General features: G+C 45.4%; 1 protein-coding gene across 3 annotated transcripts in view; it reads right to left on the bottom strand.

Annotated features, from left to right (window-relative positions):
- Nucleotides 1-2,800: 2,800 nt before the first annotated feature.
- Nucleotides 2,801-12,472, bottom strand: part of TMEM169 (transmembrane protein 169) — an 83,099-nt gene continuing 73,427 nt past the window's right edge. For all 3 annotated transcript variants that reach the window (XM_085872520.1, XM_085872521.1, XM_085872522.1), the window contains exon 3: nt 2,801-5,086. In XM_085872520.1, the coding sequence (XP_085728646.1) occupies nt 4,337-5,086 (750 nt within the window). In that variant the 3' untranslated portion in view covers nt 2,801-4,336. The remainder of the gene's footprint in view (nt 5,087-12,472) is intronic.

Below are 12,472 nucleotides of genomic sequence, written 5' to 3'. Positions count from 1 at the left end.
TTGTATAGAGGGAATATGTGTGATTCATCCGGGCTGCGACGCTTTGAGTGAGCCATTTTTCTTTCTCTATTGTTATTTTCGACCATTAAGCCGCCAACAACGCAAACAGCCACTACCTTTACCTTCACAACTCCATACCGCAAACATCGCTTCACCGCCATTCCCAAACGACGCCCGCCAACCACCAAACCACCACATAAAACCCCCCACCACCTTCGCCTATTTCCTTCTCCAACCATCGACCACACCACCAGTCAACACAAAACGTCGAGCTGTCCAGGGCACGTTCGGCAATTGGTGCCAAACGCATCGAGCCGCGAGCGCGAATGGCGGCCTTTCAGAGGGAGAAGTTCAGATCAGGAAGGCTTCACGCCCCCTTTTTCTCAGTCCAATGGGCGAGCGTCGGGCGGTATGGCCCCGCCTCCAAGCGCGATGAACGTGGATTCTTTACGAGAGGAATTCTTATCAAAAAAGGCTCACGCCCCTTTTTGCCACACCAATGGCTGAACAGAGGGTGGCGTGGCCCCGCCTCCAATCGCGTTTTGATCCTGAAATTTGCATATAGGCTCCTCCTGCGGCCTATAAAGACGCGAGCATAAGGCGACTCGAAGAGTTCGCGCGGTTGAGTTGCAGGTGGCTGGTCAGGGCAAGTGAAGAGTTCAAGTTCGAGTCAAGTGAAGACGGCGGTCGGCAACGAGGTTGCGGTGTGGGGGTCGCTCGTCTCATCGCAGGGTCCAAGCCAGCCAGCCATTCCCCTCTCCCTGAGCATCAGCAATTCCCCCCCTCCCATCCGCACTGAGATCCCCGTTCCTCCCCCACCCTAAACGTGGTGCCAACAAAACTGCTTGCGCGGAGCACGCCAGAGAGGGCTCGCCGACCACGCCAGGTGCACGGAGTCGGGGGCAGCTGCGCGAACATTGCGGCTTGCCCGCAATCGCATCACGAGGACGCGGGTAAGACCTTCTCGGTCTCATGGACCTGGCCGCTCCTCCAGGATCCACGCACATTTGGTCCACGGATCTGTCTGCCTCCTTGCCTGTGAGGGTGGCTTTCTTTCCTTTGCTTTTTGTATGAGTGATGTGGTGCCGAGTCCCGACAAGTAGAACTGTAAAAGTGTTATAAATAATTGCCCTTTTATTCGGTCGTATTGCATTTGCTTTTGTTGCATCTTGTCTTGACTGTAATATACGTGCCTTCCGTGTTTCCGTAATAAATGTGCATTGCTTGTTGAACTGTTTCCTGCTTTGCTTCGTCTCCTTGCTTTTATTGAATCTCCATCTTGCATCACGTAAGGGATTCGTAGTGGGTTTCAACATCCCGGTAATTAATCGGAACTGTCAAGGCCGACGATAACTCCGCTCGGTTATCCCTGTAATACGGAACGAACCGCTTAAGTGGTTGGTGTCCAGAGTCGGCCTGTGGCGTGGTACAACTCCTCGGTACGCTACTCGCGCGAGTACTTAGGTTAATCGACCATTCGGCGATCGGACCCTATTTTGCGCGGGTCGAATGCGGACTAAGTTGTGGTGAGGTTAAACCCCCACCCGTGACTGGCTCCTGGCGGTAGTTCCCGGAGAGTCACGACTGAATTGTCCATTCCCGTGGGCGAGGCGGCCGCTTTTGGCTACATGGGGTCGATCGCACGCCGGCGGGCGCAAATTCGCAACAATATATTACAAATGAAAGGCACGGTCCGTCCGTGAAGCTGTGCGACTATATGCCTTTTAATCATGTCCTGTTTGAATGTTGGTTGCAGACGACACAAACATCGATAAATTATGTACTAATGGAATGTTCCTTTTTACAGTGAAGCTGTGTGGCTGTCTAGTAATTACGTGCTGTTTGAACGTTCGTTCTACCCTGACTTCACTCACACATGTACGTGTCTTAATTACGTACTCTTGGAATGTTCCTTTTGACGCTTTCGACTGCTGTGACCCCTCTGACCGTTGAAGACTCTTTAAGACCCCCAAGAGCCTTAACACCCCAAAAGACCCCAAAGTCTCAAAATACCCAAAAGACCCCTTACACCCTTCAGACTAGACAGCTTAGACCCTTGACCATTTAGACCACTTGGACCTTCTTATATCACAAATAAATATGATATCAAAAATATTACAAATAAATTTGTTGAGAAGAAATGTTTGAATTATGATTGGTTAAAATCATGACACACAGCAAATCTGTAACGTCAATCTCTGCAACAACATGTGGAGAGGCGAGCACAGTGAGCCGATCCACGCCAACGCCTATGTATCTCATGCACTCTCTCAAAAAACAGTACAATTGGTAATGCAGACCTCAGCAACTCTTCGTTTACAGATAACACAAATTAGGAAACACCAATAGTTGGCTAAGACATATGTCCATGCCGGCCATATGTTCATATGTTCTCAACACAATTATGAGATTTTGAGACATATGTTTTGAGACATTCTCAACACGTGCAGGTGATTTTACCAAAATTTGAGAGACATATGTTCTCAACACAATTATGTCCATTCTGCCTTTGAATCTTCAGGGACTAGTGTCTGACCAAAATACACAATTTTATTGCTCGACAAGGAGGGCATGGTGTTTTGCATGATGGTCCTTTGGAGGGGATATGAAATCAGTTATTTACTTCTACACCCTCTTGCAATAAACAAACACATGTCATTCTTTAAATCAGGGGTTCTTAATCTTTGGATGATTCCAGACCCCCAATGGATTGCCCAACATGGTCCCATACCCCCTTCACTTGACTGTCAAAATCATCATCATCACCAGTCCTATTAGTTGACAGTATGAATTCCAAAGATGTCAATAGCTTGAATTTATTTTAGATATGGATAGCTAGGAATAGAACATGAAAGGCAATCATAAGCATTTGTCATATATATTTACAAAAAAATAAATAAAAAATAACCGAGAAATTACAAATATACAAACATTGAATAACAGTGCTAGTTATAATCTAACATTCTAACAAACTATAAATTAATAAATCAAATATATACAAATATTCAGAGATCGAGTCCCATACACCCAGCATTTAGTTCCCATACCCCCAAGGGGTATGGATACCCCCGGTTAAGAACCCCTGCTTTAAATTATAGCAAGTATATGAGTTGGTATCTGAGCCTGTGTATTTGTTTTTGAGGTATCTAGTCTGATTTTGACACTTGATCTATCTACAAATCTCTCAATCTGATGTTTCACAGGCAGGGCATTGCAGCAGTGATTGCGTTATTCTTCAGATGGACATTAAGCTGGGGACTCATCTTCTAGCATAAGCTAATGGATGTTAAAGATCCCACAGTGTCTTTTGGCAAAGACTAGGCCAGTTATTCACCAGACTCGGTGGTGGAATGATCAGAGCATCTGCTCTAAGTCGGGGAGATCGGTGATTCAAACCCCGACTTCATCATATCGAAAATGGTAAAATGGGATGTGCTGCTTTTTTGTTTGACACTCAGCATTTAAAAAGGATATGAGCACGGACAATCCACATAGGTTGGTATCCATGGGGAGGAGGAAATGCCTCCTTAGAAACTTCCCCACAGAGTGTGGTGACAAAGGTGGTGCCATTATTGTGACGTCGCTGATACCCAGAGTACCCGGGAAGTGACGACACTTCCCAAAGCTCAGTGTCTATCTCATCTAACAGTCCTGTGTGGAGTCATGTGTGTTTGTATGTATGTCCATGTGTGTGGATGGCAGCTCCACTATGAGCCTTATATTATGTAAAACAAACAAACACAAAAAAATCCGAGCCAAATTCCAAAATGCTGCCATAACCAGTAGAATGTTAGGCCTGGCCAGCCACGTAGTGGAAACACTTATGCCAACTGCACTTATTCTCTGAGCCGTTGACCCCATACGACATGGTACATAGGAGGTAGGAGATGGTGACAGTGATATTTATATCAAAATTAAGTAAAGCATCAACAGGAAAACCATAGCTTGTCATATATTTGAGAAATAACATCAAAACTCGATCAAGTGTTACTCTCGGTCACTCTCACATAAACAAACACAAAGCACACACCAGAAGAATTAAAACACATTTACCTCACACATATACCTCCATTTCATATATTAAGCAACCTTCCTCTGTCCTGTACTTCTAATTATTGCCAACTCATTATGACATCAGCCTCGATACTGATTACTTATGTTCAAAGCAGTGATGTGACTAGTTGATGGTTTAAATGTTTCTTCACATCTTTAGTCAGGGTCATCACTGGGAGGTCAAGTCAGTTTACATCAATTCACAAGCAGCAAAAATATGAAATAAAGCCTTGAAAACAACAAATGAGATCTGCAAAACAGGATATGGGTAAAAACGAGCCAATTACACAGCAGATGTGTGCATGGTAGGTGCGAGGGGCTTGTGTGCAATGATTGGGTAGCCTGTGGGTAGACTCTGAGAGTCGAGAAGCTCCACAATGCTGTAAGGTGCACACTCCTCGAGGCCCAAGTGTGAGCACAACCAGCCAAAGAAGCCCTTCTCAGGATCACGGGCAGCCTGCCACCACAGAGCAAAGGTGCAGGTGAATTGGCTCGTGACAGCATGCAAAGCCAAAGCAATACTTGCTGCCATGATTAGTGGTGGGTAGAAAAGCATAAGCAATGGGCAGAGTGTCACCTTATGCCAGAAAGTTCGCTGCTCATTATACACCAAAAACACATTGTACCATGTGATTGTACCATAATAGAAAGCCACAACGAGTGCCACTGCAAACACAAATGGGGCACAAAGTACACTCCAGGCAACCACATGCGGACCCCGAGCAAGGCCACAGTGACAACGTGACGGTGAATGATCTTCCGTCAACGGCTGTCCAGGCCCTCCTCCTTCGGCCTCATCTTGACCACTTAGCTCAAGCAGTTCTTTCTCTGTGAGACTGAGATGAATGTCTACAAGGTGTCCCTTCTTTTTGCCACGTGTGATCGTGCCTGTAAGTGTCACGAAGCGTCCGTCACCCAAGTCGTTCTGCACCCCAATCCTCTCATTGGATTTTGGGAGTAATGATGGAGTAGTGCTAGCTTCATCCGGACTTGGACCGTCATCGGCCTCACTTTTTTCACCTGCACGTGGTTCCTGAAAGACACCGAAAAACATTATCCAATTAGCAAAACGCAACCTATCAGCAACTTGAGCTCAGAATCGGTCACATGCAAAACTGATCACATACAGATATTTTGAATAATAATTTGTTTCTGATTCTGCATTGTAATTTGGCCCCATATAGCAGGCTTTGCATGATCAGCAAATAAACAGATAAAACACTCGAACATACCGTTACGAATCTGGAAACCATGCACACTCAACATTCAGGTCCCAAAGTTAGTTATGTCGATAAGTATGTGCACAGTTAGAATCCATCCCCTTCTGTCGAATGGGAATTACATGTGTGTGCTACGGGTTATTTTTTATAGATAGGATTGTTACATTTTAAACAGCAACTACAACAACGACAACAACATTGCTCCTTTGCTCCTGCCACCATCGGCTTTTCTCACGCGCATGCGTGCTGAGCGCAGACGGGGGCGGGGCTTCCATCGCATCGGCTGGAAGCTCCGCTCCAAAAAAGGGCATGGAATGTTTTCCTCTGCCCAATGAGCCAAGGGCGAGCATCGCAGCACGTGTGCCCCAGCCAATGGGAGGCGAGCGTGCCGAGAAAAGAAATCTCTCGGACCTAAAGGAAAAAAGAAAGAGGAGAGGATGGAGACCGGGTGATCGTGGCCACGGCAGAGTGGTGGTCGACGAGAGTTCTGCAGGATCATGACGATTGCAGTCTACGGTCATTTGTGGTGGCTCACCGTGGTGGTGGTGACCGAATAGTGCGGTGGCCGAGCAGTCAGGGACGAGGGCCGTAGACTGCGGGTCATGGGTTCGAGTCCCACCAGTGGCTTCGAAGTCGGTGGAACCGCACGAAGCAGGAAGGTCCAAGACAGGCTCTTACCTCCAGCTCACCTTCCCTCCGACCTGCAGGTATCAATAAAGGCCGCAGCCACTATTTCTTTTTGGGGTGTATGTTTCTGAGTGTGGGCCCATCTTTTCAGTGGAAACACATAAGTGCTTGTATATAAATTGCATTCCTTTTATTCGGATAACTCTGCTCTGTGTCTCCCTACCTACTGTAAATAAATATCTGTTAAATGTTCCAGCTCGTTTCTGTGTTTCTTTCATTGGCTTAGCACGGTGTGTGTTGAGAAATAGCGAGGAGGTAAATTGTTCATTTGGACCGACAGGCCTCAGTAACCTCCGCTCGGGTTACACACGGTTCGGGCACTGTAACAGCTCGTCCCGCTCGAGGTCTGTCGAGGGTGTGAATTCCTTGGTAGCTTTGCCGCGTGGGTAATTAGGTATATTGAAGTTTGGCAATTGACCCTACTCCACGCGGTCGAATTATTGACGATTCATGGTCCTGCAAGGGACCCGTGCCTTCCGGACTTATCCGAGGGTCACGACCTAAATTCTGGGTGTTCGGTGGGAGACGACTCCACTGCTCCACCTAGTGGCCATTTATCGCCACCGATACCCGGCCCCGCAACAATACTACCTGCTTTGCTGGTCAAATCTTCTTCTTCGTTTGTATGCAGCACAAGGTTGCAGGGTAGCATCATTAGGTGAGGGTGCGGCTGTGCCCCTGATGCAATGCCCTCTTTAACGTCCACCAACGGATGCTGGCAGACGGGACCCCCATTTAACGTCCATCCGAGGAACAGCACTCACATTGATGAATCACTCCGCTTGTGAAACAGCGGAATGTCAGTTTATAGCTGGGTTGGGATTCAAACCCAGGCAAGACATCTTAGAGCAAGTGTGCGTACCTCTAGACCATTCTGTCGGGCCTGCTCTTCTAAGAAAGAGCTGTATGGCTGAATGCAACCCCTACTCCTTTCCCTTCTTTCTCTCACATACAATCAATTAATTTGAAATGAACAGAAACATTCCGTTACTGAACTGACCAACAATTAATGCGTGCAACAAAAATGGCAATGCTCAAAATTCAAACTGCTCCACAAAATAAATAACAAATTCAGTGCAGAAGAAAGTAACAGTTTGTGCAATTATTAAGCGTGGCTAGGATTTAGAGCAGGGGTTCCCAACCTGGGGTGCCCACACCCCCTCGGGGTGCGAGATGGAATTTCAGGGGGTGCGACAAAGAGTGGCTTGCGTCCTTGAGTGACGAGTCACGAGTCATCACTCAGCCAGCTGCCAGTGTGCCTTGAGAAGTGGTAGTAGGTGGTTGTGTTGCGTAGATAGTAATCTCGTTTACGAGTATTTAATCAAAAGGAGAGAATACCAGAATTAACATAAAAGTAAGGTAACTGATTGTCAGAGTATTGCTTTTAAAATAATTATAACGCAACATCTGACATAATCATTGTACATCATTACGCCTACACTGAGGCGTAAGATATTCATCTGTTCATTTTTACGGGCGAGTGACTGGTTATAGTACACGCGGTGATGGGCTGGAAAACTGTTGCAGCGTGTTACAAATTTGCATTGTGTCTCCATACTGAGTGTGATTTATCTTAGCACGTTGACCATCATACGTATTATTGCGTACTACCACTGGTGAGCACTTTATTAATATAATTTAATCGTGAACATTATAAACTTTCGGAAAACTCGTATTTAGGCACTTTTGCAGAATAATGGTGATTCAACAATTGCTTGAAGATATTGAAGATATTGAGACAGATTTTAGTATATCTCGATCACATAAAAGGGTTAGTCTTGCCCTTAATATTAGATATTCTGAACTTATACATGCAATCACCATTGCTTGTTAAATAGTCTTGAAGTTAGTATTTTATATTTGACATCAATTAATTGTAAAACGGTGTAGAAACGTGCGTTTTAAGTACTATTTAAATTTCGAACTACTTACGGCGGTCGCTGTGCTGAATAAATGTTACTTGTGTGAGAGAGAATAATGCAAGTCTTTCGGAGATTTTTTTCATTAAGCACTTTATAATTGATAAATTTACTTAATTGTGGCTATTAGGTTTTTATAATAATTAAATTATGTTTGCAACTTTTCAGCCTTATTAGTGTGGTAATTATTTGAGTTATACAGTCGATGAAAGTGATAATTAGTGTACCTAATCCTGGTAAGTGTTTCTATGTAATGTGAAGTTTTTAATAATCCAACGAGGTTTAGTTTTTCACTATATTATTTGCCTTTGCAAATGTTGTGAATAACTTATAAATAAACTCCTAAATTGAATAGTTCAATTAAAATTTGAATTTTCTTAAATACGGATACTGATTTTTGCTTATAAAAACTTTGCAATATTGATTATAAATGTTATAAATGTATCTAACGAAATTAAGTTATATATTTGGTATATTTGATAAATTAATTTTAAAGTTTACTATATGAATCATTGTGCTTAATTGTAATTACGTTAAAAACCGAAGTTACACTTTGCTCATTATAATTAAATTTCATTGCAGGGTCTAAAAGTATTGTTACGGATCTGGAAGCCATTTGCACTCAGACAGCAGTCCCAAAGTTTAGTTATCTCGTTAAGTATGTATATAGTTAGAACCTCCCTTGTGTCTAATCCTAATGGGAATTAAATGTGTGCGCTGCGATGTTTCTTTTTAGATCCTCGTGGAGGATCTCAAAGTCAAGTATTACTCACGTTGCTGTTCTTGTGGACTTTTTTGTTTCACAGCCTACAGTTTTCATTGAAACTTCCTGAAACTTGGCGTATATATGTAAAAATACCCTGCGCAGACAGTAACCATCTCTGATTTTGGAAATTCCTCCTACAAAAAAAGTTATGACGTCAAAATATCTCCGCTCATGAAAATCGCCTAAAAATTATCTCCGAAACTAGGCAAGCTTTTTGAATTCTGTTAATGGCAATCGAACAGGGCATTAGCAGAGATGAATTACCGCACATATGATACATCACTATGACATCATATCAATTTTTATGACGTCATTCCTACTTTTTGTTTCACAACCCAGAGTTTTCATCGGATCTTCGTGAAACTTGCCATGTATATGCAGAAAGGCCACGCACAGGCAGTAACCATCTCCGATTTTGGATATTCTTCCTAGAAAAAAAAAAGGTGACGTCATAATATCGCCGCTAATGGAAATCGCCGATACCATTATCTCCGAAACTAGGCAAGCTGTTTGAATTTTCTTTGCGGGAATCAAGCCGGGCATTAGCACAGATAATTTATCGCAAACCTGATACATCACAATGATGTCATATTCGTTTTATGACGTCATCATTAAGAGGATGAGGATCTTAGCTCATTCGAGCATGTTAGTTAGGTTATTAAATCCAATAACCAACAAACCAATCCACCACTCCTTCACTCCTTCAGCGCTTTTCAGCAACGTGCAGCAGGTCACATACGTGAATGAGAGAATGAGAAGCAGGAGCAAAGAAGACATTTAATTTTATGTTCACAATTGGGATTGATTTTACTGTTTACAATTTTATCTGAATAAATTAGAATCTAATTGCTCAATTTATACTTGCATTTTATGCACTGAGTTAAAAGCTTATTTTTTAAGTTCAATTTTTTTTCACCCGCAGTATTGTATGTGGTTCAGAAATTATAAATTAGACTTCTTCATCTTCAAATGTGATATTACTTTTGTAGGGGGGTGTGAACATTAATCGAACATTTCCTAGGGGTGTGGGGCATAGAAAAGGTTGGGAACCACTGATTTAGAGGTCAGGCCAGGTATGGGAGCATGTGCCAGAACAGCGCGTCACTGCGTCCACTTTCCACTGGTACTCCAGGGGCCATCCTCCAGGCAGATGCAAGGCCCATCCCCATCTCCTTGAGATGCCGGTTAACCTGCTGCAACCATGAGGCATGTGGTTGGCCCATTGGCCTCCTCCACTCATGAGACTCCCTCGCTGAGAGAATCTGGTGAGCAGGATCAGCGTCAGGAAAACGAGCCACATGTCCATACAGCCGCAACTGATGCTCACGGACTATGCAGGTAACAAATCTCATCCAAGTCTCTCTCAGCAACCGCTCGTTGGACACAAAATCCGACCAGCGATCACCAAGGATTCTCCGAAGAGACCTGGTACCAAAGGAATTAAGTCTCCGTCTCAGATCCTTGGTAACAGTCCAAGTTTGGCATCCATAGAGCAAGACTGGAAGCACCAAGGACCTGAAGACATGGACTTTCGTCCTCCCGCACAGGTACCGGCAGCGCCACACCCCATGATCCAGTGAATCCATGATTCCCCAGGCCCGACCCAGACGTCAATTGACCTCTGACTCGCAGCCAGCAGAGACATGAATATCACTGCCAAGGTAAGTGAATCTCTCCATGACCTCAACATCCTGACCACAAATAGACACAGACAGGACAGCCGCATCCAATATGTCATTGAAAGCCTGGATCTTAGTTTTGACCCAAGAAACCCGTAATCCCAGCGGCTCCGACTCCTCATTCAACACCTCCAAGGCCCCCAAAAGGATATCTAAAGTCTCCGCAAGGATGACTGCATCATCTGCGAAATCAAGGTCTGAGATCTTGACATTCCCAAACGATGCACCGCAGCTTGATCTTTCCGACATCCTCCCAAGAATCCAGTCCATACAGGTGCTGAAAAGTGTGGGGGGGCAGTACACACCCCTGACAAACTCCAGTAACAACTGGAAATAAGTTAGAGATGGTACCACCACATTTCACAGCACTCTCAGTACCAGAGTAGAGTTCAGACATCAGATCGATCAGTTTTGGTGGCACCCCGCGAAGACCAAGAATCCTCCAGAGGGCATCCCGATTCACTGAATCGAACGCTTTACAGAGAGCAACATAGGCTGCAAGCAGCCCCTGCCGAAACTCTCGTCTGCGTTCGGTGAGGACCCGAAGAGCAAGGATACGGTCAATCGTTGACCTCTTTTGGTGTAAAGCCTAACTGTTCTGGATGCTGGTGCTCAAGCAGATGGTGGCGAACCCTATCAAGAATTATCCGAGCAAAGACCTTGCCCGGCACTGAGAGCAGTGTCACCCCTCGGTAGTTGTTGCAGTCTTGGCGATCACCCTTCCCTTTCCAGAGAGGGACAACAAGGCCCCTCTTCCAATCAGTTGGGATGATGCTTTGTTCCAGGCAGAGCACACAACTGCATTCAACGACACGAGTGCAGCATTTCCACCAGCCTTGAGAAGTTCAGCATGGATGCCACAGATCCCTGGAGCTTTACCCCATTTCATCTGGTTCACCGCAGCCCATGTTTCCACAAGCGAAGGTAGACCACAGTTGATTGGAGGGTCAGCAACAGGGATTGTAACACCCTTGACGTCCAACTCGACAGCTGGTGGATCAGCCTGGTACAATCGCTCAAAGTAACCGGCCCAGCAGGCCTTCACATCAGACTCCTCTGTCAAGAGCCTACCACTCTCTGCTCTAACTGCAGTGCTCCGAGGGATGGGCTTGTATGAACGCCATGCGCGAATTCCCCTGTAAGTGGGACAAGAATCACCTGTCCACAGGTGATTCTAAACCCCTCAAAGATTCCTCGAACATAGGCCTCCTTGTCCACACTTAGTGCACGTACAGTTTTATGCCTCAGCTCCCTGAACAGCTCAGCTCTGCCATTCAACCTGGCCCTGCGAATCTGGTCAATGGTATCCAGTCACCATTGAGAGACAAAATTCTTCTTTGCCCTGTGGTGAGTTCCAAGACATCGACCGACAACATCAAGGACGGTGGTCTTGAAGGCACTCCACACCTCTTCAGGACCCCCCAAAGCACCCAGACCCCCCAAATATCCACTCAGCCTGTTTGCAAACTCCTCAGCTTCCCTCTCATACTTGAGCTTGCCAACATCCAGCCGAGGCTGGGATGGTACCATTCTCCCGGATTTAAGGTGCAGCTTTAGAGTTGCTGCAACAAGCCGGTGGTCACTATTGAGGAACTGAGCACTCCGGTAGACCCTGTAGTTCTGGCTCATCCTCCAGCGACCATCAACGAGGACATGATCAATTTCATTTGCCACACCAGCATTGGAATACCAAGTCCAGCGATGAGCCTGTGGGTGTTGAAACCATGAACCAGCTACCCAAAGTCCATGACTTCTTGCAAAGTCAAGGAACTTAGTGCGATTCTGGTTCATAGTTCCTGACCCATGGGGACCAACACATGTCTCATGACCATACCTATCAGTTCTCAGTCGATGCATTGAAATCCCCCAAGACTAGAAGTGCATCTCGTCTGGGGCACTGATCAACCTCAGACTCGAACGTGGCGTTGGATGCATCCTTCACGGTGAGATCACTCGCCTCAGTCGGAGCATAGACAGAGACCAGGGAAATGACACCTAAGGAGTGACGAATCCTTCGTCTCATAATACGCTCGTTGACCGGTGTTACCTCAATTATCATTGGGGTCAGCTTATTCGACACAGCCACAGCAACTCCTTGATTATGGTAACCATCAGAGCGACCAGACTAATAGTAGGTGTAACCACCCA

This window comes from Eptatretus burgeri, chromosome 3 (genome assembly GCF_056783735.1).
Source record: "Eptatretus burgeri isolate ZD-2024b chromosome 3, Ebu_testis_v1, whole genome shotgun sequence".
Classification (NCBI taxonomy): domain Eukaryota; kingdom Metazoa; phylum Chordata; class Myxini; order Myxiniformes; family Myxinidae; genus Eptatretus; species Eptatretus burgeri.
The sequence above is the reverse complement of the archived record's forward strand: the minus strand, read 5'-3'. Positions and strand labels throughout refer to the sequence as shown.